This window comes from Megalops cyprinoides, chromosome 24, assembly GCF_013368585.1.
Source record: "Megalops cyprinoides isolate fMegCyp1 chromosome 24, fMegCyp1.pri, whole genome shotgun sequence".
In the NCBI taxonomy this organism is placed as follows: Eukaryota; Metazoa; Chordata; class Actinopteri; order Elopiformes; family Megalopidae; genus Megalops; species Megalops cyprinoides.
This window is the reverse complement of record NC_050606.1, coordinates 16,416,364-16,440,548: the sequence shown is the minus strand read 5'-3', so window position 1 is coordinate 16,440,548 and position 24,185 is coordinate 16,416,364. Positions and strand designations below refer to the sequence as shown.

At 47.8% G+C, this 24,185-nt stretch overlaps 3 protein-coding genes across 6 annotated transcripts in view; all 3 read left to right on the top strand.

Moving 5' to 3' along the window:
- LOC118771242 (transmembrane protein 108-like) overlaps positions 1–5,660 on the top strand; it is a 45,503-nt gene extending 39,843 nt beyond the window's left edge. For all 3 annotated transcript variants that reach the window (XM_036519177.1, XM_036519178.1, XM_036519179.1), the window contains exons 4-6: positions 1,090–2,094; positions 2,506–2,666; positions 4,294–5,660. In XM_036519177.1, coding sequence (XP_036375070.1) covers positions 1,090–2,094; positions 2,506–2,666; positions 4,294–4,410 — 1,283 coding nt within the window. In that variant the 3' untranslated portion in view covers positions 4,411–5,660. The remainder of the gene's footprint in view (positions 1–1,089; positions 2,095–2,505; positions 2,667–4,293) is intronic.
- Positions 5,661–8,088: 2,428 nt separating this feature from the next.
- bfsp2 (beaded filament structural protein 2, phakinin) lies at positions 8,089–14,774 on the top strand. Its single transcript, XM_036519371.1, has 8 exons — positions 8,089–8,541; positions 9,238–9,320; positions 10,254–10,410; positions 10,671–10,832; positions 11,461–11,589; positions 12,220–12,455; positions 14,159–14,244; positions 14,581–14,774. The coding sequence occupies exons 1-8, from the start codon at positions 8,089–8,091 to the stop codon at positions 14,619–14,621; spliced, it is 1,347 nt and encodes a 448-aa protein (XP_036375264.1). The 3' UTR covers positions 14,622–14,774.
- Positions 14,775–17,396: 2,622 nt separating this feature from the next.
- LOC118771250 (protein CDV3 homolog) lies at positions 17,397–23,315 on the top strand. 2 transcript variants are annotated; one of them, XM_036519191.1, is made up of 5 exons: positions 17,397–17,806; positions 19,968–20,044; positions 20,549–20,682; positions 20,795–20,954; positions 22,052–23,315. In XM_036519191.1, exons 1-5 carry the CDS (start codon positions 17,612–17,614, stop codon positions 22,176–22,178), a joined length of 693 nt encoding a protein of 230 aa, XP_036375084.1. In that variant the 5' UTR covers positions 17,397–17,611; the 3' UTR covers positions 22,179–23,315. The 2 variants fall into 2 exon arrangements, with proteins under 2 accessions (XP_036375084.1, XP_036375083.1); XM_036519190.1 differs by having other exon boundaries at positions 20,792–20,954.
- The last annotated feature ends 870 nt before the right edge of the window (positions 23,316–24,185 follow it).

Genomic DNA, 24,185 nt, shown 5'->3' with positions numbered 1-24,185 from the left:
GCTACAAGTCAAGTTCTGCTCTGATACACAGTCTGTCTGTTGTTTTGCTATAAACACCTCCTTTTTCAGGGCGAAATTTTTCGGGGCTAGGCTTAAAATATTCGCAGTTATACCCCCGATTGATCGGACTTAACGATCGGACTTAACGACTCCAAACTGGTCCAAACTTTTGACTGGTACCGTATGTCTTTTCATAGTCTTAATAGGTGGTACTAAATAAAAGTTGGAGTTTTCTTGTAGTAAAAACTGAAGGGCAGCAGAGTAAGTTTAGACCTATTCATTTTGTAGCTCAGCTGCTAATTTCATCAAGAGGCTGATGGAGCGGCCGAACGGCGCAACCTCATTTTACGGTTGAACGGCCTTTGCTCCTACCTGTCAGACAGTGAGGGCACTCATATTGATACGGGATATTTCTGACATATGCAGGCTAATCAAATACTCCACTTCAATTAGGAGGGTTGATTGCAAAGCTACCAGAGACGCATGTTAATTACGAAGGGATGTGGCTCAACGGACACGAGGCAACGATTGTTTTTTACCAGCTAATATAAAGCCAACACGCCTCACAGCCGACTGATTCAGTGACGCCTGATCATTATTCTCCTTCAGTCGTTGTTCCTTAGATTTGTGTGTCTGTCTCTGCTGTGTAACGTTCTCACAAAAAGGCCCAGTAACTGAGGATTCGTGATCTGGGAAATATGACTGTTGTTGTGTATTAGGACGTTACATTAGATTCCATTATTGGCATTTAGCAGACACTCTTATCCAGAGGGACTTACATAGGTTACAAGTTTTACATGTTATCCATTTATACAGCTGGATATTTACTGAGGTAATTCTAGGCTACATACCCCTTGTCCAAGGCTACAGCAGCAGTGCCCCAGTGGGGAATGCAACCGGCAACCTTTTGGTTACGAGTCCAGCTCCTTACCACTATGTTACACTGCTGCTACACACTACACAGCCATGTTTTTCACGTGACGGGTGGACTTGTTTTGTGGTCAGCAAACTCGCCCCTCCTCAGGTGACTGAGTGTGACGTCCCGCCCTGGGTCGTGCGACCCGTCTGACTGTCCCGTCTCGCCCGCAGGTGTACTAGTGATCCTGCTGCTGCCAGCGGAAGGGGTGTCCTCTACCCAGGAGCGGCGCGTCAGCAGGGTGCCTCCGGACTCTGGTCTGCACCTCGCCGTCTCCATGGCGACACAGAGCCCCACCCCGACGCCTTCCCCAGACGTCCTGGCCTTGCATGAAGGGTACAGGAGGGGGGCGGGGCCTACGCAGGCTGTCAGTCACACCGTTGCCGTGGACATCTTGGGCTGGCTTCAGACCACCTCGCCTTTAGGCGCTGAAGCCCTCAGTCAGCTCCACAGCCCCTGGCCTCTCAGCAACCTTCCTCTTGATGCAAAGACCCTCTTGCCCGGCCCTGGAACTTCAAGAGGGGACATGCTGGAGTCCCTGGGCCCTGTCCAGGTAGTGTCTGTGGAGGACCCCACAGACTCGGGTGGGCCTCACCCAGCCTCCAAGCTGCGGCCCAATCTTTCCACAACACTGGAGCAGGAACATAGAGGCCTCTCCCAATCCTTGCTTGGGCGAGCTCGTCCCCACGTTATTGCTCTGCGTGAGGTACATCCCTCCCCCTCCGATAGTTGGGCAACCCCCCGGCCGGCAATGGATGGGAGCTCGACAGAGCTGCCAAACTCTGTACCCCCCTCCCCCTCCTTCAGCCGTACCACAGCAGGAAGTGACATCACAGTGCACAGCACCACGGATGTACCTCCGATCAACGTCACAGACTCTGGGACCTCATTGGACAATGGCACCGACTCCGCCCCCCTGCCACCCCCAGACGGTGCCCCGAGTCCGAGCAGGGGGGGCGAGCCCCCAGTATGGGATGGCTCCTCCACTGTCGGCCCCACTGGGGGCCTCCTCGACAGACTCTTTCCCGCCGTCACTGCGGGGCCCGGGGGGCCTGGGGGGCCCGGCAACCACACGGACCCCTCCCTGGCCCCCCCGCACCCCAGCCCCGCCCTCTGCCTCAGCAGGGTGGAGGTTATCTGGATGGTGCTGGCCATCAGTGTGCCTGTCGCCTCCTGCTGTAAGTACCGGGAACTGGTGGACCTGTCCTCTTTACAGGGGTGTCGGTCTGAGAGGCAAGAGGCAGGCAGTGTTCAGTGAGGATTTTAGGGTCTCCCTTGCCTCCTCTGATGCGACAGGTACTCCACATGTCTTGGGTTGGTTCCTTGACTTGAGATGAATTAGTTCCAAGCAATTCCTATTCGGTGAAACCACTTCTGAGCTCCAAATGGGGTGATTGCATCACGCTTGTTAGTGACAATGTTAGAATCACAGACCTACAATGCTCAGGTCAGCCAGATAGCCATATTAACGTTACAAGAACTTATTGAAAACATTGTATTTAATGGGAGGAAAGACAGGCTCCGCCCCCATGGTATGACAGGCGGGGCATCTCTACGCTGTCTCACGTTCTCCTTCACCCTCCGCCCAGCTGTGCTCCTGACGGTGTGCTGCATGAGGACGAGGAAGAAGAAGAAGGCTTCGGGCCAGGAGAGCAGCCTGAGCTACTGGAACGATGCCATCACCATGGACTACTTCAGCCGGCACGCCGTGGAGCTGCCCCGCGAGATCCAGCCGCTGGAGACAGCTGAGGTACAGCCGGGACGCCAAGCTCAGGCCCGGGCCTAGCTACACTCACAGCCAGTGAAGCGGGTTCCATCAGAGAACCGTTTCCTCTCAGAAGAGGGAGATCTGTGAAGGGTAGTGCTGTCATACCAGCTTTGTGTCTGCCGTGTGCACTGTGCCCAAAGGCTACAAGGATGAAACAGGCAGCTCTGGCAGTGAGGTGAATTTCAGTGCAATAATCTCATAGCCTCAGGCCATGTTTTGGAATCGTCCTTTGTGTGGTTATCAGCGCTCTGAACACTAAGGGTCATGTCCTTACAAATTTGGCCGTGCAGTTAGTCTTTTGAAAATTGTACATGAATTGGCATGCCCTAAAAGACATTTTTTGTGTGAAGGAGATAGGATGATAGATTACATTTGGCTGTTCTGCCTTGTGTTGATATCTTCCCTTTCACTACTCGGAGCGGTATTGTTTGGCCGCTGATATCCAGCTGGAACACAGTCTTAGAGTAGTTTCCCCTCTGGCTATGGGGGATTTTGCCGTTCCTTTTCAGCAAACAATAACAGATGGGGTCACGTGACTCGGTTATACCCACCCCACATTGTCAGGGTTTTGCGGACTGCCATCTAAAAGAACAAAACGCCTCATGCTCTCCTCATGAAGTCTGCAGCGCCGCCTGCTGTCTGTAGGGTGGTACTGCGGGTTGGACCCCGTGGAGCAGGCAGTCCCAGAGATGGGGAAGCAGGGAGGCCTGGATTCAGGGGAGATGCAGTGATATCCATCTTCAGTGAAGCCTTAGGGCCTCAGAGCAGGGCCTGTTCCCATTTCCTGTGCAGTTTTTAAGCATTCCATACTACTATCAAAGGAACCGAAGCTGTTTGGTTGCTGGACTCTCACTTTTGTGATATCGCCTCTGTTTCTGGCTTCTCTGTTTCTGATTTGTTCTCTAATTGCCTTTGAAAGAAGCAGAGCTCTGTGCTGTAGTTAATCTAAATGTGTATGTTTGTTTGATAGATAGTGTAGCCGTGTTTTACACTTGGCACTCTTTAGGGTTTACAAGAAATAGCTGAAGTCATGTTCACATATGGCAGTTGATAGCTGTGTTGACACCAAGCTGTGAATTCTCTCCTTGTTCTGCCGAACAAACTGCCGATCACTTGAGACGCCATCTGAGTCATGCATTAAGCTGAATTTTAATTGGGGAGGAAGTACAAGGAGCCGCTCCCACAGTAGTTCACAAATCCTCAGAAAAACCTTTATTTCTGTAAAAGCTTGCCATTTCCGCAGTCATATTTGTGGTCTGTTTAGTAATATCTAAAGGACAGAAATGATCCAATTAATGCATCCATATAACAAAAACATGTGGATCTGCCTAGCACATACTGTAAGCCCATGTTCATAAACAAAAACTGAGGCCCTCACTCAAAAAAAATAAGTGTCACTCAAGGACACGCATGTCATGCAATGTATGTGTGTGGTGTTTGTGTGTGTATATGTCTGTGTGAGTGTACCTGAGTGTGTGTTTCACTCTATGACCATAGTTAGGTCAGAATGAGTCATCAACAAAGAGCCCAGGTAACCCATAACGTTACAGCGTGTTAGCAGAGCATTATGGGAGAGCTGAGCACTAAGGCCATGTGTCTTGTGTTGCAGGAGCAGGAGACCTTCCTGTCCCCCAATGGAGACTACGTGGACAACGGCATGGTGCTAGTGAACCCCTTCTGCCAGGAGACACTCTTCATTAGTCGGGAGAAGCTCTACAAGAGCTAGAGTCACCATCTTGTGACATCATCAGAAGGAGATGGACAGAAAAGGCCTTCGCCCATGCCGTTCTCTCTCCCAGGAGGTTGTTGACCCTTTTTTGCATAGGTGATGACAGTTTTTTCGCTGTATCTGTAACAGAAATAAATAACTCGAAAGTCGAAGAAACGAAGATAGAGGTTATTTACCCTGAGTATGCGCCAGCATATTTTTCTGATGTACATTTTCTATGACAGCCTAATTGTGATAAGGGTTTTTACATCTTTTTTTAAAAGCTTTGTTCGGTTGTGGTTTTGTCACTGCGGTGTGGTGGCGAGTGAGCACTTGTGTAGCAGCTTGATTTTAGCTGTTTGAGAGCAATTAAGTTAAGCGCAAGCATTTCGTCGGCATTACCCAAATGATTCTTAAATGAAAGCCTGTTGAACTTGAATTCTGCTTAAATGCATGAGGGGGCATTGAAAGAGGAATATGGGCCCTTGGCGGAACTGGTTTTCCCTTGGCAGTGGGGTCATTGGGAAGACTGTAGCTGTGGGACATGGTAATGGCTGGGTGTCAGGTGAGGATCATCCCAGTGTTCCCCCATGAATGTCCCAGGCCTAAAGGTGTAACAGTGGGACTTCTGTAAGCATCTAGAGACCAAAAAAACCAACCTGCAACTTGTATATTGTACCATAGCAGATTGTGCTTGCATATTGCACTGTGATTTTCTTTGGAAGGCTGAAAACTGACCGTACTGATGGCTGTAACTGAGGTGGTATTGATAACCTATGTTAAAAGTAAAAGTTCTGAGGGGGCAGTGCATCGTTCTAAGGACCCGATTGGTCAAGATTAGGTGGAGACCGCACTGTGGCTCAGGATGTAAGTGTTATGTGTCAGTGTCTACAGTATCAGGAAGATAAGATGTCTTATGGATGGAAAAAATATGATTATTATTCAATTTTCTGTTGTATAAGAATTTATTTTTAATCTGTGGTCTTTTAATATTGGAAAACAAATTGTTTGCTCCTCTCCTCTGTGGCTCATTGCTATGTATCAGCTGAACTATGTGCCTCTGTGCGTAAGACTGTGCTTGTGAAATTATTTTCCTTACAAATTGGACAGTATAGAGACCTACCAGGCTTTGAGAGCCTTGTTAAAAACAGCTAAACAAAATGAGGCTGGAGGGGGGGAGGGGTTTGAACTTGTATCCGAGGGCAAGCCTTTTTTGTATTGTAGTTACACACACTGTATTTTTCACTACTGAGCAATAAAAGAGACAGCTTGAGAGGTATTCTGTGTATGGCTGTGTTTGTCGCCCAGTCCTTGCAGTAAAAAAGGTTCTTTCTCGTCTGCCCGTTGAAGGTGTCGCTCAGATCTGGTGAGCTCTTTATTGCCTGCTGTTCTTGTTCGTCCTACGGTTTTGATGATATAATCTCCCCTGCTGTCATAATTCCTCCCTTTCCTCCACGATTCCCGCAATAGCCCTTACTCTGCAAAATATACTTGAATGTTGTTGAATACACAAAAGATAAAAGTGTCTTTTGTGCCTTTGATAAGAGCACCTCCCCTCTCCCGCCTGAGACAGCTAGCGCAGGGTGACTTTGAGAGTGTTTGGAGTGTGTTTTGGCTCCGCCGGGCCTCCTTGCGGTATTCTCCGCTCGTCCGACAGGTCCGTCCCCTCCTGTCCGTCTGTCCTCTTCTCTCTCACGGACGCCAAGCGGCCCGTGTTCGCAGCCACCCCCCTCATTTGTTCGCTCACAGACGCCAAGCTTTTCGGCGTTCGCAGCCCCCCGGACACCTCGCGGCCGCGCGTTTGCCTGACCGGGTCGCGCCTCACTTTGGCCCCACAGCTGAGCTCAGGCCAGGAGCTCTGCTGCGCGCTGGAGAGAGTTCAGGAACAGCCCGCCGTTCTCTGCAGTGCTGAATTTGGACATTCTGCGCTGGGGGACCACGCGCCCTTTTGTTCCACCAGTGGTTAAATAAAGATCTCCCCGTTTCCACCGGGGCTCATTCAAACAGCCCCTCTCCGCGAGGGTCAGTGAATCCAGTTTAGCGTGAAATCTCATTTTGTCATGGAAAGATAGAAAGAGCAGTTGAAAAAACAGTGCCAAATATATGTATCGGTGTCAGACAATGGTGCATTTTAAAAAGGCAACTTTGAAAGACATTAGCAGTTCAAAATGATTATTAAATGATCAGTTTTAATTGGATTGTCATTTAAATACACCATGAAATTACCTATATATTCATACATGCTGGCATGAAAAGGTCAGTATGAATTTTTTAACAGATGAAACCCAGTTAAAGGGAAGGATTATTATCAGATGTATCAAATGCCACACACCAATATGGCCCTTAATGGCAAGTTTATAAATGTTTGGCACATCCCTCTAATCACTTCCCTTTTTATTGTAGTTTTCCCCATAAAAAACCCTTGCTGTCTTTAAAATGCTCCTGCTCAGTCACCGAGGTCGATTCTGTCGTTGATGGGTCGGACACTGGAGCATCAGCCCCAGGGAAACGACAGCTAATTTTGCTTCATGCTAGAATGTTCTGTCCGCCGGAATAAACAGCCACGGGGTCCTTCGGCCCACAGCCAGAGGAGTCGTGTCCTCTGCTGGGGAGAGGGGCTCTCTCATACTGACCCCAGCTCCACCTCTCCTCCCTCAGTTCCTCCTCCTCCTGTCTCTGAGCTGTGTCACTCGCTGCATCACGTCTGCCTCAGGTCACTGTTGCTATGGCTAAGTCCACCATTCAGAGTGAGTGGAAAAACCAGACACCATGGCAGTTATCCCTGTCTTACTTCTTACTGAAGTGGTTCATTTGTTAAAAGACCCTGTCATGGAGGGCTTGCATACCTCTTCTTTTTTTTACGTATCTACGAATGTAAGTGGGTGTTTACTAAGGCAATCTAGATTAAGCACCTAGCTAAAGGATGTGACAGAAGTACGTCAGCAGGGATTCAAGCTGACAACCTTTTGGTCACATGTCCAGTTCCTCATTGACTGTGTCATACAGCTGACTAACACAGCCCACAGCTCCAGATCTGTGCAGGCTATCAATGGGGCCATTGTAGTGAAAGGACCAGAGCGGGTGTATTGTGACACGCCCTGGGCATAGGCCTCGGAGAGCCACCCAGAATGCACCTCAAGCCCATCATGCGCTGGATGTTGTCCCCCCTGTTTGCGCATGACATGCATTTGTGTGCCCCCCCACAATGCTCGCTGTTTCTCAGGGGCATCTCCCCCCCCAGGCCCCCAATGTGATGACGACACAGTTTCCACATGCACGCTTTGTCCGCCGGTGACTGTGCATTCTAGGGTAGAGTTTACCATTGTGGGTGATGGAGTGATCAATGGAGCTTTCCTGAGAGGGCCACAGTGCTGATACAGCCGAAAAAAGCGGCATTCCTCCTCCTCCCCCCCTCCCCCCGGGGCCTCCGGCACCCCCCCTCCTCGCTGAACAAAGCGCGCGGGGGCCGCGGGCGGACAATCGCACAATCGCGCCACACAAAGGCGCCCCTTTCCAGAAGCCCGTCCCACAATAAAGGGGGGGGGGGGCGTCGTCCGAGCGGCCGCCGAGCTCACTGAGAGGTGGGAGGTGCGCGCCGGGCCCGGGGGATATCAGAGAGGAGCAACGCCCACGGGCGAGCAGCCTGCCGGCCACAGCGCTGTGAAACGCGAGGGGGAAGAGAAGGAAAAAAGACCAATGCCTCTGCCGAGACGACGATCCTCCTTCCTGGGCCAGCCGGCCCCGGCGTCCGCCGGGGAGCGGGCGGGCGGCCCAGGCGGCCCGGGCCGGGTGAGCACCGGCATCACCGCCGCGCCCCGCGGCGTCTTTGTGGGGATGGCGCCGGCGGGCGGGGCCAGCAGCCTGGGGGCGCGGGTGTCACGCCGGGCGCTGGGCATCAGCAGCGTCTTCCTGCAGGGCTTGCGTAGCTCCACCGTGCCCGTGCTGCCGCAGCCGGGCGAGCGCGGGTACCACCAGCCGGGCTTCGAGAGCCTCAACGGCTGCCTGCTTGAGTACCGCGACAAGGTGCGCGCCCTGGAGCAGCTCAACCAGCAGCTGGAGGAGCAGATCCGCCACTGCCTCGACCGCAAGGCCTCCAGCGCCGGGACCTGGGGCACCCTGCGGCAGGACTGGGAGGACATCTACCGACAGGTGGGGGGGGGGGCAGGAGCGGGGACTGGGGGCAATAAGGAGGGGGGACGAGAAGGGAGGCGGGGGTGAGCTCAGTCCAAAGGGTGATGTGAAGAACAACCTCTGTGTGCCTTCATTCTTACCATCACTGTCATTGAGGACTTGTTACCGTCCAGATCATGTTTACTTAGATTACTTCATTTAAGACTTAGTTTAAGACTTATCTTAAGTTCAGGTATTAGTGTTTGGATGTGAGGAAGTTTTTGTGAGGAAAACGTGCAAAATGTTTGTCAAACAAGGAGAGTTTGGAAACAAGGAGAAAATCAAGAGTGATCTAAAGTCAAAAATAACACAGAACAGCTCAGAATCAACAGACAGACACAGAAACACACAACTGACACATATTTACACAACCAGTAAAAACATGATCAAGCCACACTGAAAAATCTGTGGAAGCAAATATACACCCATATGTACGTGCTGTATATGCACTCATTAAATGCAAGTGAAAAGAACACAAATGCATAGGTAACATTTTCACAACATCACTATCTTGTTGTGACATCATCATAATGTTGCAACAATGCTGCAATAACGTTGTGAGAACATATTAGCTTAAGGCACTGCCCTGCCTCTGGATGGTATAAGGTGACTTTCCCGTGCTTGGCAGTGCCTCCAGTGTCCCCAGGGTAACACTAACGCTCTGATGTCACCTAGGTGAGTGAGGCCATCCTGGACAATGCCAGGCTCATGCTTCAGACAGAGAACATCCAGGCCACTGCAGAGGACTTCAAGGACAGGTGAGTGGCCACCCCTTACCTGTCCCTCTCACAGTGACTCTGTACCTCAGAGAGATACATGGCTTTGATACCTCACATAGTACTGGGTCAGATTTCCCCTGTGATGACGATACAGCAAACAGTACTGGTGTCATAAGTGGGATATCAGCAAGACATACAGTACATATAGTACAAGACAGATTATGGATTGTTCATGATTTCCCACTGTAACATTGGTTCTGAAACTGAAGACACCACAGTTACTGCACAGTCCAAGAGAATGTTAAGTGACATAACAGGGGAATTCTGGGAAAAATAAATGCGAGTATCAGAAAGAATAATAATACTGCCACAAGCAAACAGGTGCCGTTCACAGGCTTCCAATATTCACAACTGGCATGTTCATTCCCAGCCTCACTTTCTGTTACTGGTCCATAGAACGCTGCTGCAACGTCTACATTTTTACATTTCTGGTACAAATCACAAATATATTGCAATATTATGCACATACATGTATTAATCACATATTCATTGCATTGTTACACTTTATTAAATGATTTTTTTTTTCTGTCAAAGAGATCCCTCCTTGCATATCAGTCTGTTATTGGCATAGAACAGTATAGAAGTAGCAGTAGAACACCTGCTCATAGAAGGATTTTTTCTTTTTTTTTTTTTACTATTTTCCACAATCTTATATTTTAGATTCTTTAAAAAAATATTTTAAAATTGATTTTATGGAAAGAAATTTAATTCATTTGTTCAACAAATTTCAAGCATTTAAGTCTTTAGATCAAAATGTCTTTGAATGCATGGTTCTCATTATCTTAATCAGATGTGTCCAAATTTTTGACTGGTACTGTATATTTGAGGGTGACTGTTTTGGATGTTTTGAAGGAAAACACTGCACTCGTTCTCTTTCACACCCATCCACCCTGTCACTCACTCTATCCGTAGATACGAGAATGAGCAGCCCTTCCGCAAGGCAGTGGAGGAGGAGATCAACGCTCTGTACAAAGTGATCGACGATGCCAATCTGACCAAAATGGACCTTGAAACCCAGATTGATAGCATGAAGGCCGAGCTGGAGGACTTGGCAAGAAACTATGAGGAGGTGAGAGGTCAAGGGTCAGTCCCCAGTCAAGAGTGATACTACATCGCGTTCACAAAAATCACATAGCAGCAATTATACACGCAAGCATATTGGCAAAAAGAGTGATAATATCAAGACCCTTATAAAAAAGGTTCTAGGGTTGTAAAATGGGTACATTTTCAGTAGACCACCTGCTTGGATGTAACTCATCTCTACAATGTAACAACAACAGGATTCAGAGACTCGTTCAGGATAGCCAGTGTGTTTGTCGCCACCTGCAGGACGTGAGAGTCCTATACAACGAACTGGCTGGCCGGCAATTGGACGAGCCGGACGCCCCCATCGAGACCAGCCTGGACCAGATCTTGGGGTACATCCGCTCCCACTGGGAGAAAGCCATCGAGAAGAACCGGGCCGAGACAGATGCCTACCTCGAGTACAAGGTACTCTGAGCACCGGATCTAACCCAGCCAGCCGACTGGCTTATACAGACGAAATATCAGTGTGCCGGCCACCGTAAGCAGTGGCACGACAGTGGTGCATTGGCTTCACTGACTTCAGTATCTGCTGCTGCAGCTTCATTACCATAATGTTGCAGCAGTGCTGAGACAATGTTCTGTTAGCTAGATCGGTGTAATTAGCATAGCCGTATGTGCTTACAGCTTGCATGTCAGCAGCAGCCTTTTAAAATTCTTTGTGAAGGAGCACAGCAGTTCTGTTACAACAAATATGTCCCGACACAGCATGATCAGGGGTTATGATGGAGGCTGCTGAACCCTGATCTTAGATCAGTTTTTTAGGAGCAGACGATACACAAAGCTCCCCTTCTTCTGTCCTTAAGGTCCCAAAAGGAGCAGCTCCTATTATGTGTGAAGTAATGATATTTCAGATGATTGATAATGATATTTCAGTCTTCCCAGATTACCTTGGTCTGTCCAGTAACATTGACTTCCTCAAATCTCTTCTCATTTAACACTGTGGACTTTGGTTTAACTGATGAGGATTAGTGACTCTCCCTTACTGCATACTTACCCTCACTCCCTCTGTCTCCCTCCCCCCGTGGGCACATAGCAGGCCGAAACCCTGAACACCAAGATGAGCCACGAGGAGAAGGAGCTGGAAAGCCTGAAGTCAGAGTGCAACGACGCCGGCTGCAAGATCCAGAGCCTGCAGGCTGAGATCGAGTCCATGAGGGCGCTGGTACGGCCTCCCTAACGCCGGCTCCTCTGCGCTGTGGAGGGTGACTGACTGGGGCCGCAGTGACTGCCCTGCTTCAGGGGCACCACAATGCTGCACTCCAGCCACTTGGGACCCAATAAATACACACACCTGCTGCTATCACAGTGCACACCTGCCTAAACACCTACACACACCGGCCCCCTTTGACTGTCCTTTCTGCAGTTGTGCACGTAACATTCATCACTATGTATCTACAGGCTTATCAGTTCCCGCACCTTCACAAAGCTGTTTATATCAGTCCCTGCACATGTACGTAACTGTCCGTCCCTTGTGTGTGTGCATGTGTGCCTGTGTGTATGTCTGCATGTGTATGCATGGAGACAGCTCCTGACTGAGTATCCTGCCTGTGTGTTTGTGTGTGTGTGTGTGCGTGCACACCTGTGGGCAGACAGCTCCTTACTGAGTATCCAGCCTGTGTGTTTGTGTGCATGTGTGTGACTGTAAGGGTGTGTGCGTGTGCAGACAGCTCCCAACTGACTGTCCCACCTGTAAATTTGTTTGTGTGTGTTTGTGTGTTTGTGTGTGTGTGTGTGTGTGTGCACGTTTTGTGCAGACAGCTCCTGACTGACTCTTGTGTGCGTGTTTTTGCAGAAGCGGGGTCTGGAGAACTCCCTTAACGACGCCAGGCATTGGCACGACATCGAGCTGCAGAACCTGGGCTCGGTCATCGGCAAGCTGGAGGCGGAGCTGGGCGACGTGCGCTGCGATATCGAGCAGCAGCGCCGCGACTTCGACACGCTGCTCGCCAACAAGATGAGGCTCGAGCTGGAGATCGGGACCTACCACGGCATCCTGGACGGAGAGGAGAGCCGATTCCAGCCACCCACGTGAGTGACGGGGCGGCAGTGTGGCGTAGCGGTTAAGGAGCAGGGCTTGTGACCAAAAGGTCGTCCGTTCGATCCCCCGCTTGGGCAAGGTACTTAACCCAGAGTTGCCTGAGTAAATATCCAGCTGTATAAATGGGGATTATGTAGGAATTGCAACACATGTAAGTCGCTCTGGATAACAACGTCTGCTAAATGACAGTGATGAATAATAATGAATTGAATGAATGAAATCTCCCTATCATGTAAACTGTCCTGGATCACTGTTGAATACACAAAATCAATGGCATTATGATGAAGGCTGCTGAACCTTGATCTTGGATCTGTTTTTTGGGAGCAGAAGATACACAAGCTCCCCTTCTTCTGTTTTTAAGCTCCCAAGAAGAGTAGTTCCTATCATGTGCGAACTAATCATATTTCAACTGCTTAAAAGTCTTCCCAGATTACCTTGGTCTATCCAGTAACATTAGACCTCCTCAAATCTCTTCTCAGACTGTCTAATCACCTCCCAGCAAGCGTGTGTCAATAATTCAGGATGTTCTTCTCCGTACTCTTCAAGACTATGTTTTTTTCTTAATAAAACTTAAATTACACAGAAGTAAATTGTTCAGCTGGAGGTTGAACAAAACAAAATACCCGACAGCAACTGCGTTTACGGAACTTCTTGTTACTGCTTAAACCGTGTTGCATTTAACAGTGTGGTGCTTAGCATTGCAGCTAATTGCGTGTTTGATGTAGTTCGTCATCTTTGTGCTTGACTTCTGGAGTAACTTTGGAGAAGCTCTTCTGGATGTCAACGATGAATGTTGCTGTGAATTCGAGCATCTCCTGAGTGACAAAATATAAACGTAAATGTAACTTTAACAGAAAAGTATGTAGCGCCACCTAGTGTTAACAACAGTCACATGCATCGACAGAAATGATGACTGTACATAAAATAGGCCTTTACGTATTCAAGACATGTTTTCATTAACGTATTGACATATATCATGCTGGGATCCATTTTTAACAGAATTTCAGAAACATCCAAAACCAAGCAATAAGCACAATGAATCAACATCCACAACATGTAGTATTACACAAACAATTCACAATTATTTGAGAAGTACTGTATTTATACACCAAAACAATGATGTAAGCTCACTTTTAAACCTTATGTGTGGCTATCAGGGCCCCATGTGTGATATTTTTGACAATTGTCTTTCAGTTTGAACAGCATACAAAGCCATAACTTCCACTGAATGACTGAATGTCCTCAAGGTTGTTATGCTACATTCCCTGTGTGCACCTGAGTTTGTCCTGTGTAATATTCTACTCCCTCTGTGCATGACTGTGTGTGCCATTACTGGCTATGTGTGTGTTACATCATTCTGAGCCTCCTGTGTGTGACGTTGTGATATCATTCTGTACCCCCTATGGATTACCGTGATTTTATTCTGTACCCCCTGTGCATTACTGTGACATCATTCTGTATCCCCTTTGTGTGACTGTGTGATACCATGCCGTATCTCCATTTTGTGACAGTCTGTTGTGTCCCATGTGTGACTATGTGATATCGTTCTCTACCCTCTGCATGCTACTGTGTGATATCATGCTATATCCCCTGTCAGTGACTGTGTGATATCATGCAGTATGCCCTGTGTGTGTCTGTGTAATATCCTGCCATATCCCGTGTACCTGACTGTGTGTGCTGTGTCTATATATAGGCAACCAGGAGACCCTGCAGAGGGTGAGACTCCAGCACCCCCATCCCCTCCATCCCCGGAACCCCACAGTGCTGCACAGAGTGACGGTCGGTTATCTAAAGACTCCTCTTCAATAGCATCCCGTTGATTTGCTCTGTGTTCTGTGAAACTATAATGGATATATTGTGTGAGCGTTCAGCAACGTGGGCAGTTTGCCTTAACCAAGGGATGTGGGAGAAAAGGCAATGTTTCCAAAAGAAAGATTGTCAGCATTGTTCTGTTATATAAAAAAGACTTGAAATAGTGAGCCAATCAAATATAATACAAATTATAGCATTAAATTATGAGTTAAATCATAAAATATGAAAGGGGATGAAAGCCTATTACTCAGGGCACATTGTCAAACTATCATTATTTTTGTTTTTTGTTTTTTTTTATTTCAGGAGCTTCTGACCCACAAAGTCAACCACAGCAGAAGAGCTAGTGAAAGAATGATGTGACCCTACTCCATACTTTACACAGGCATACTGAATGAAACCATCACCGCCTTCTCTAGAAAGAAAAAAAAGATCTGCAGTTGGTGTGCCTGCACTTGTGTTACGGCTTTGGGAAGACGGGACTCTGCCTGTCTCCACAGGTGCTCTCGGACTGTCATTTCTTCAGGTCTCTGTGTGAGAGAGCTGTTTTCATCTGGCATACAGTGTTCTTTTGTGTGACCTGAATAAAAACTGCACCTGTGTATGAAAACACCCATCTCTCTTGATCAGTCCTGTTTACTGGGGATGACACTTAACTTGGGGTGTCTTATGAAGATGGGACATTGTTTTGTCTTATTATAATACTTCTTTAGGGCTTCAGGATCACATATAATGGAGTGTTCTATCAACAAAGCCTGGAAAACCTGGAAATGGCACCAAAATATTTTAACAATTGTAATTTTACTTTTAATGTCAGGAATTATACCCAAACTTGGAAGAGGACAATAACTGATATTATGTTAGGACAGAGACCTTACGTCCAAGAGTTTCACTTTTATGTGTCTTTCAGAGTTAAGTAACTTTCAGGTTAGATAAGGGCAATACCCAATCCTTTGAAATTACTAATATGCAAATTCATGTGATATGTTTTTCCACTATGTCTTCACATCCATTCAAACAAACAACCGTTAAACCCCCATAACCACTGTTTAACCCAAGTTCAAATGCTTCAACTTTACCAAAGACTGGAAATGCTTAAAGTTCAAAATCATGAGTCAGAGGTTAAGTAGTGATTAAAGTTCCCATGGTAATTGTACTGTAGGTCTTTGGGACCAATACAACATACACTACTTTATATACAAGATATGATTTAAAAATGATGAGATGATAATAATTTTAAATTCTGTGGAAGAATCCCCAATATTGAGATAGAGATTTCACTGCTAATCTACAAGACTCTTGTACGTACTGACGTGAAAACAACATGAAACAAAAACAATCAGTGTGGAGAGAAATATCTGAAACAATGTTTAACAACTGAAATAAAAAGTACAGCATCAGCTTTGTCTGTGATGTAATTAATTCAGATCACACACAATGCCTGCACACTGTACAGGTATGCATTTTAGGCCGGCACCATAACCAGTGAATACTGATTTATCAGGAATCATTTAAGTTTTTACAATTTAAGTGAACTCATTAAAAAACAATTTGAATTGTAACACCTGACTTGTATGGAATTGAAATTCAAAACCCCAATTGGATGTGGCCTGTGATTTCACAACAATGACTTGCTCATTGTATCTAATAAACTAATTGACTCGCGGTAGCTATGTTGCTTAGCAATACGGACAATGCCTAGTACAAGGATTGAACATGCATGCCACCAAAAAGGGTTCATGAGGAGGAGACACATACATTTCACAATTCAATCATGATGGCTGCCAAATCATGTGACCTTTCCCACTTATGTAAGAGGCCACATGAATTACAATTACAAATTGCTGCCATGTGAAGTACAGTTGTCAAGTTGGCAGGTCTTTCCAGTCGTCTGGGAAAGGAGCACTGAATCTAATGTGGTGGCAAAACCATGTGAGCTGTCTGTGTAATGCTGAGGAGACTTCTCATTTTGTTCTACACAACTGCAGATGTACTATTTGGTTTCAATTACCAATATACGACCTATTTAATCGCCTTTATGTCATTTATAGCCATTTGAAATCATGTTTGTACATGAACAGGGGAAGAAGCACAATGCTAAAGTAGGGTGACCATATATCCTCTTTTTCCCGAGACACATGTTTTAGGTCCCAAAACGAGGACATGTCTGGGAAAAAGAGGACGTATGGTCACCCTAGCTAAAGTAAATATGAGTACTGGTACATACGAGTCCATCCAAGGTGGCCTATATCCCTTTGCAACCCTTCAATACATCACTAATTTTGACAAACCACCTGGGTCTGGGACAATGATTATATGTAATTATATATGATATATAATACATGATATATTGAAAAAATACAATAATGTGTAATAGTAAAATACATACAGTATATATCATTTATAAACACATATCAACTGAGAAACAACATCAAAAGCAACTGACTATTCAGTGACTCTTAGGCAAGTGGAATTACATGTGTTGTTCTAAGAGTTCACACCAGGAATTGATCTACAGTAGAGCTGTCACAGGCACTGAAATATGGCCACAACATCTGCCTGATTGCTGCCGGCTACTGAAACAGCAACATTGCCTTTTCATGCCAGACCGCAACATCACGTCCATTACAGAATTTCGCTTTCGCATATACGTGGTCCTGAAGCCACACTGAGACTCCGTACACATGGGCATATATCTAGGTGTGTCTAGTTCGAGCGTAAAATATTTTTATGTGGTTCATGCTAAAATGATAGGGGTACTGTAATTCCCAACAGCTACAACTTGTCCATAAAAAGAAAGGTCACATTATGGAAAGTTTGTCAAGTCGATTTCAGGGACTTTTGAGACTTGTGAAACAATCCTGTTTGTAGACAGAAATCAGCAGAAAACAGGCCTGCACAAAACTTGCTCTACATATCCGTCTACCACGAACCGTATAAAACCTCCCCGGTTCAGCTGAAGCGATCAATGTGGCTCAACTACGGCCTAGACCACTCCCCGGTAGTTGAAAAAAAAAATCTCGTTTTGTCATTTTTTGATTGGCTATAGAACTTGTCAACAATCAAGCTCCCGCCCATAGACAGAAGCTGCACATCCGGTTGCCTTATATTCGGCATGACTGTCAGCGGTTCAGAGTTACCGAACCAATGTCGCTAGCCAGCCAGCGATGAGCCAGTCCTTCTTCACCTAAACACGTGAAAGGAACATCGTAAATGATTCCCATCAAGTAGAGTCGTCGTGACGGCATTATATCGAAACGTTGAAGCTGGTTCGCTATCCAGACACTGAAGGAGTTCATAATATATAATACACAGCTATATATTTTTTTTAGCAAAAATGGCGGAAATTGCTAGCACTTGTGCGGAGAAGAGCTTGGACGATTTCTTCGCCAAGCGGGATAAAAAGAAGAAAAAAGAAAAAGGCAAGGGGAAGGAGCAGGCACTTACACCCGGAGCCGTTAATCAGAAAAAGGGCAAAAAGGAAAAGGAGAAGTCTACGAAAAGCGAAAATCAGGACGCGCAGGTAGAGAAGGTATGGTCGCCACAAAGCGATTTTTTCACGTCAGCGCAGCGGCTAGCGCTAGTTAGTTGCACTCCGTGAGGTTAAAAAGGAGGTCTCGGTTAGGAGCATTTCTGCCGGCACTTGCTGGCTGGCGACACAATAGCGTGTCAAAGTTCCAGAACGCAGGGTTGCAGGCGCGAGACTAACCTCCCGCGTGCGTCCCGCGAGTCAGCTGATTAGCGCGGTGGCTAAGCTAACTAGCCACATGCCGGTCCAGAGCTAGCCAGCTTTAAGTGAACTGTCATTCAGCTTAAAATGGTTGTTATATATCTACAGTATTTACCGAATAGTTTCTTAAACTGCCTTGGTCAACTATGCCTCGTTATGAATATGACTGGCTATCTATGACATGGCTTGTCTTCATTTTTTTTATTCAGTAGTCGCTAGCCGAGTTAACTAGCCGCATTTCCAACTTCGTTGGCTAACGTTAGCTCGCAAAGAAACGCAGTTAGCTGCTTTTGTATTACGGCGTTAGCATGATTCCGACGTTAGACTTGGTTTTTAATGACGGCAGTGTGCTTGTCATCGTCTTTGATAAAATGAGACTGATTTAACCGGTAAAGCGGCCATTGCTTGTGGCTAGTTAATTTAGCTAGCCGACTTACACGGCTGTGTCGAGTAGCGGACGCTAAATGCTGAGTCTTAGCGCCACCAGCGTTTGGTCGGAGGTGCCAAGCGCTCGACTCGTTACCGCGCCGTCACGTTGGCCATGGCTGTCAATAATCTCAGATTTCTAACGTTGCATTAAGTCATATCCAGCTCTTAGCTAATTTACAAACGTGATTGAAGCATAAGAGTGGGTAGCTAGCTAACATATGTTGAATAAGGGTAATGGCACCAGCACGTATACTGTAGATGTCCCTTATGCTACCGGTATCCCGCGTTACAGGTGAACAAGGTTGGCCCAGAACTTTAAAAGGCCTCCTTATTGCCAGGAAGAACGTACATTCTATATATGCAGTTGCAATTGTGTACCCTGTAGAGAATATGAGAAAAAAAATAGTATGTAAAAACAAAGATCAGTGTGGGTGATTTAGATTTTTCCTAGATGGCTTATTCAGACATGCTGGGTCTGGCCAAATAGACTCTTTACTGGAGTGTGATTTTGGAAAAACGCAATAAAATAATCATCAAATTGCATAGATGAATGGCAAAACGTGGGAGGGGTGCCTCTGTAGGCCGATTAAGCATAGAGAGGCGTCGCAGGACATGCACAGCCTGCTGACAAAGGCCAGATATAAATGGTAGGGGTATGCAGAGTGCAGAATGGACACCAGAAACAATTTTAGTGTTATTATTAGCAGTAGTAGTATCATTATGAAGTTGTAGTGTAGCTGAAACTGCTCAAATCAAGGTCAGTGAAATAAGGCTTGCATATTTGCCAAATTTCCTACGGCCTAATTGTGCCCCATGTTTTGCTGCCTAGAGACTGTAGGGATCCCTGTGCTTGCCTGTCTGGTGTCCATGCGTAGGGGCCTGTTGCCGGGTTTGTGTGGCTGGGGGGAGTGGGGGGGGGGGAGGCGTCCGCTCTCTGGCCGAGCCGCCGTGAGCCTCTCAGAAGAACAGAATGTCCCCGTCGTGCTCTGAGCCCGGTTGGCTCCCTGTCAGCTCTGTCCAGATGATCGCTCCCGGAAGAATCGCTTCGCAAGGGGCGCCGCGCCGGGCTGACAGGCCTCCTTTGATTCATGCACTTAGCTCGGAGCGGGCGGTCTCCCCCAGTCCGCCGCGCGTCCGACCAGCGAAGGCCGGCGTCCCGAGGCCGGGCCTGCTGCGAAGGCGGTGCGGCGGAACACTGCCGCAGAACGATAAGGGAGAGACGTTATGTTATGGCTACGTGCACCAGAAGAGCGCAGTTGCCCTAGAATATGAGAGGTTGTTATGGTTCAGTGCAGGAGTGGAACACTTGCTCCTGAATGATAAAGAGAGGGGGTTCATTACCGCAGCATTTCGAGGTGCCCCCCTCAGGGCAGCGCGCTGGCCAGAAGCAGCTGACTCCGGATCGCTCCTGTGAAGGTCATCTTTCGCTACAGTCATGGTGGGGGGGTGGGGCGGGGTAAGGACCCACAGCGTGGAGTCACACAAAGGGCTGCTTGAGTCCGGCTGACGCGTCTGGTGGGTTGTCGTTTCGCAGGAGGACGAGGAGTGGAAGGAGTTCGAGCAGAGGGAGGTGGACTACAGCGGCCTCCGGGTCCAGGCCCTGCAGCTGAAGTAAGTCCTCCGCGTGGCAGCCATTCCAGCTGCTGGAGCTCGGGCTACAGCCATTAGCCGTTTCACTTCCTGGCATTGCATACATGAGTGTTACAGAGCACCTGGGGCTGCTCTCAGGAATGGAAGAAAACCATGTTTAACTTGGTTATTATTTAACCTATACGTTTAACCGGAACTTGAGCCTTTCGGTAAACATTTGTTCATGAACGTCAGGGAATATGTTAGTGGAGTGTACCCAGCACACTTACTGAGTGGCCCTTAAAAGGTTGTTTTAAAGGGAAGCTTTCCCAAATGCAGGGGTTTTGTGCAGCACCGTCCACGGTGCCTTTGAGCACTGCAAAGGAGTGTGTCTGTAAAATAAAGCATTAATAGTCTGGCACGTTGGGCGGGCAGGCCGCTAGGCTAGCACACGCATGCACAGCATGTAGAACATTCTACGCCGGCATTCTCCTGCGTGCACGCTGACGTTGGTGACCGGGGGGGGGGGGGATCTGTGTTTGACAGCGAGGAGAAGGAGGAGGAGGAGTACGAGAAGGAGGAGGTGGGCGAGGACGGAGAGATCATTCTGGTGAGCGGAGACAAAGTGTCCGGCCCCTGGAACAAGTCCGCAGCTGCGCCCACGACGGCGCCACCCGTGGGTGAGTAAAGGGAAGCTTCTTCCGACGGGGGGGCCAAATTCTTCCGATTGTGGTGGGTAGGAGCCTGTTTTGGAATCTGATCCAGTTACCCCTCTTCGTCTGCCCACAGCAGAGGTGGAGGCCCCAGAGCCGAAAACGGCAGGAGTGTACCGGCCCCCAGGGGCACGGCTGACCACCACAAAGAGGAGCCAGAACCAGGGGCCCCCGGAGATCTACAGTGACGCCCAGTTCCCCTCACTCCTGTCTACCGCCAAACACGTGGAGACGCGCAAGTAAGTCCCGTCTAAGGGCAGAGGCCTGTGAGTCTGGAGCACACTGAATACAGACCTCTTTGCAATGAGGGGATAGGTGTTTGAGTTTGAGTAACGAGTTTTATTAATTCATTCAGTCATTCATTCATTGTGGTTCTCTGATCAGAGATCAGACCACAAAACCACACTGTTGGTACCAGGTGAGAGCTTGATCACAGCCTAGCTATAAATGAAAGCCAAAGAATCCTGCTGTTTTAATGAGCTTTATGAAACAACCTGCACACAGCTTGTGCCAGAGATCCAGATAAGCATTTGTCTGGCCGTGTGAGGTCAGCTGTTCTGCCCCTGGGCCAAGAGGGATTTCTTGGAAGGCTTGATTTTCATTTTGATTAAATCATTTCAGTGGGAATTCTGCTTAGTTCCTCAAAGCAGAATTGTTAATATTTTAATAAAATTGTACTGCACACTTTCAGATATTTTATATGAATACACACATCAAAGATTGTGTTAGTCCAGCTAGAGCCAGTCCTGACTCGGAGCAGCCAATATTTACAGCAGTCATGAATGCCCCATTTATTGCATCACGCCACAAAATCTGGATTTATGACGAGCGACAGGCTGGTGTGTGAGAATGTAAGTGAGAGAGTCTGAAAAGGCGACACATTTTTAAGATGTATTTTAGCTGGTTTTCATTCAGTGAATGTGTGAGAGGAAGCTGAAGATGATTATTTTATCTCTCTCTCCTTTATTTATCTCTTCCTGGACTCTTCCTGTACAAACACCAGCGCTCACTTGCCATGTATATAAGTGGGTCAAGAAAGAGGGGGCTGTCAGTAGATATGCAGGAGCGGGACTTGTTACCAATTCCCCGCTGAGGCACTGCTGTTGTACCCTTGGGCAAGATACTCAACCTAGAGTTGCCCCAGTAAATATTCAGCTGTATAAATGAAAAATATTGGCGCTTATTTAAGTTGCTCTGGATGAGAGTGTCCGCTAAATGATGATAATGAAATGCAACATAGTTATTTTAAGTGAGGTGAAAATGAGATCTCTCCCCTCCAGGGGCATTGCACAGGCTTTTCAGAAGGCGTGACGCGTGCTTTGCGTGTGCGTTTCAGAGACCGCGAGATGGAGAAGACCTTCGAGGTGGTGAAGCACAGGAACCGGGCGAGGGACGAAGGAGGCCCGGCTTCGGCGCAGCAGCTGCAGCTGGACAACCAGTACGCCATCCTGGGGGACAAGTAACCCCGCACCTGCCCCGCCCCCACCCAGCAAGACCCCGCCCCTCGCCTGGGAGGGGGAGGAAACTCGAACACGTATGGGTGTGGATCACCACCGGACTGCACCCACACGCTCTGGCACAGATACACCGGGCTGGCACAGGCCACCACCTCACCTGGAGGGCCTACACTGAAAACACCCCTTTTTTTTTCAAAGGCCAGTGGCAACTGGGGGGGCGGGGGAACTCAGTTTAGAACTTCAATCTGTGTGTGAAAATTTAATACTTCAGCAACCATTTTATTTTTACCGTGGACGTATAGAAGCGGTGCCACACGGGGGGGGGGGGGGGTCTCCGCTTTAGAAACGGTCACTCGGGGAACCCCCATCCCTCCCCGCGGGGCTTGAGCCATCCGGCAAGCGGGGAGGGGGGTCGTCGATGGATTTAAACTGCTGTTACTCGCAGCGATTTGGCGGGCGGCGTGCTGGCCGAGTTGCGCACGGGCTGGGCGCGGTAATGGCGACGGGGGCGTGGAGCTGCAGCGCGGGACGGAGGGGAGACTACCTCAGGTGAACCTCAGCCTCGGCGTTGCCGGGAGACTGCGCTTGATCGGCGGCGCTTTTTTTTTTTTAAACGCACACTCGAGACTCCAGACCCGATCCGCCTGTAGAGTGGCGACTCCGTAGAACCTGTCAGCAAGGAAGGAAAAGGTTTTGATCTGCTTTACACAGTAAAAAAAAAAAAAAAAACTATTTAAAGTGGCCTTATTGCAAACAGAAACGGGGATGCTGTGACCTGTCCTCCAAGGAGAAGCTTGCTTTGTTTTACCGGCTGTAACTCGATCTTGGGACTTACCACTCTGACATCACAACCCCCCCCCCCATCCTTGTGTGAATGCAGAGCTGTATCTTTTGAGTACCCGGCAGAACACACCGACGAACCTCTCCTGGTTTTTCCACTCCCCACCCCCGCATTCTCCCCACCCGTCGCTCTCCTCCTCATACTTTTACTTTGTCAACATTGGCAAACCATTTTCATCGTCAACATTAAAGGTGTCATTTCTAATTGGACCGCGTTACGTTTTTAAATGCTCTCCCCACTGGTTGTTTTTGTTTTTCTCATCTTTGAGGTTATTGTTCTGCGTCTGAGCTTGCATTTGTTGGTTTTTTTTTTTCTTGTCTCTTCCCGAAATGTGGGTAGGTTTCTTACCAGATTGTGGGGGGGGGGGGGGTTTCAAGGGACTGGAGACTCCATCCTTGGTCATACAGAGTTCATGTCTGTTTGGAGAGCCACAGGATCTCAATTTGGGTTACCTTCTCTGAAAGACTAGCTTTCCTGAAAGGGTAGCTTTCCTGAACCCTGGTCAAAGAGCACAATTCTTTAAAGCATATGCTGTTGGTTACCACACAGCTGAGACCACACTGCCTTAAAAACTGTGCAGTGTATTGTGATGTTGCACTGGGCGTCAGCTCCTGTGGTTTAGAAAGCTTCACAACATGGGAGATGAAGTCCAGAGATGGTGTAAAAGTACACAAAAACCTGTACTTACGGACTTCACTTCCCATGAACACCATTTTAAACATTTCTCAATCTATGCCTGCTGTGCTCAGCCCTGTCTGTTTCCAAGGGTGGGCTATTTTAAGAGAAGATTGCATTCTCCTCTCCTTTTTCTGTTTGTCTCTAAGCTTTATCTGCCTCGGGGGAACGTAGCACATTTGTAAGACTGTTTCGCTTGCAAAGAGTATAATTTAAACATCTAATGGTGCTTGTGCTGACAGATTGGACATGACAAATGCAGACTGTTTCTTCAGAAGACTGAAATTAAGTCCAGGTTCACATACTAAATAAACAGTCTGGGCCCGTGTGGGCTGGCTTGCTTACTTGCTTGTGTCAGATTGTTTTCCGATTTTACTTTAAAATGGGGGCAGCGTGACTCATCAGTTAACCACAGGAAGGGTTCCTTTCATTTTCGGCGCTCGAGTGCCTCCGCTGTGATGATTAAATCGGATAAATGGCCATCTTGTTTGGGTGAG

Bases quoted from the DNA above. Each gene is read 5' to 3' on its own strand.
- LOC118771250 (XM_036519190.1), top strand. From the start codon at position 17,612: ATGGCGGAAATTGCTAGCACTTGTGCGGAGAAGAGCTTGGACGATTTC. The intron at 17,807-19,967 runs GTATGGTCGCCA...GTCGTTTCGCAG, and splicing joins AGGACGCGCAGGTAGAGAAG to GAGGACGAGGAGTGGAAGGA. The intron at 20,955-22,051 runs GTAAGTCCCGTC...TGTGCGTTTCAG, and splicing joins AAACACGTGGAGACGCGCAA to AGACCGCGAGATGGAGAAGA.
- bfsp2 (XM_036519371.1), top strand. From the start codon at position 8,089: ATGCCTCTGCCGAGACGACGATCCTCCTTCCTGGGCCAGCCGGCCCCG. The intron at 8,542-9,237 runs GTGGGGGGGGGG...GATGTCACCTAG, and splicing joins GGGAGGACATCTACCGACAG to GTGAGTGAGGCCATCCTGGA. The intron at 9,321-10,253 runs GTGAGTGGCCAC...CTCTATCCGTAG, and splicing joins GCAGAGGACTTCAAGGACAG to ATACGAGAATGAGCAGCCCT.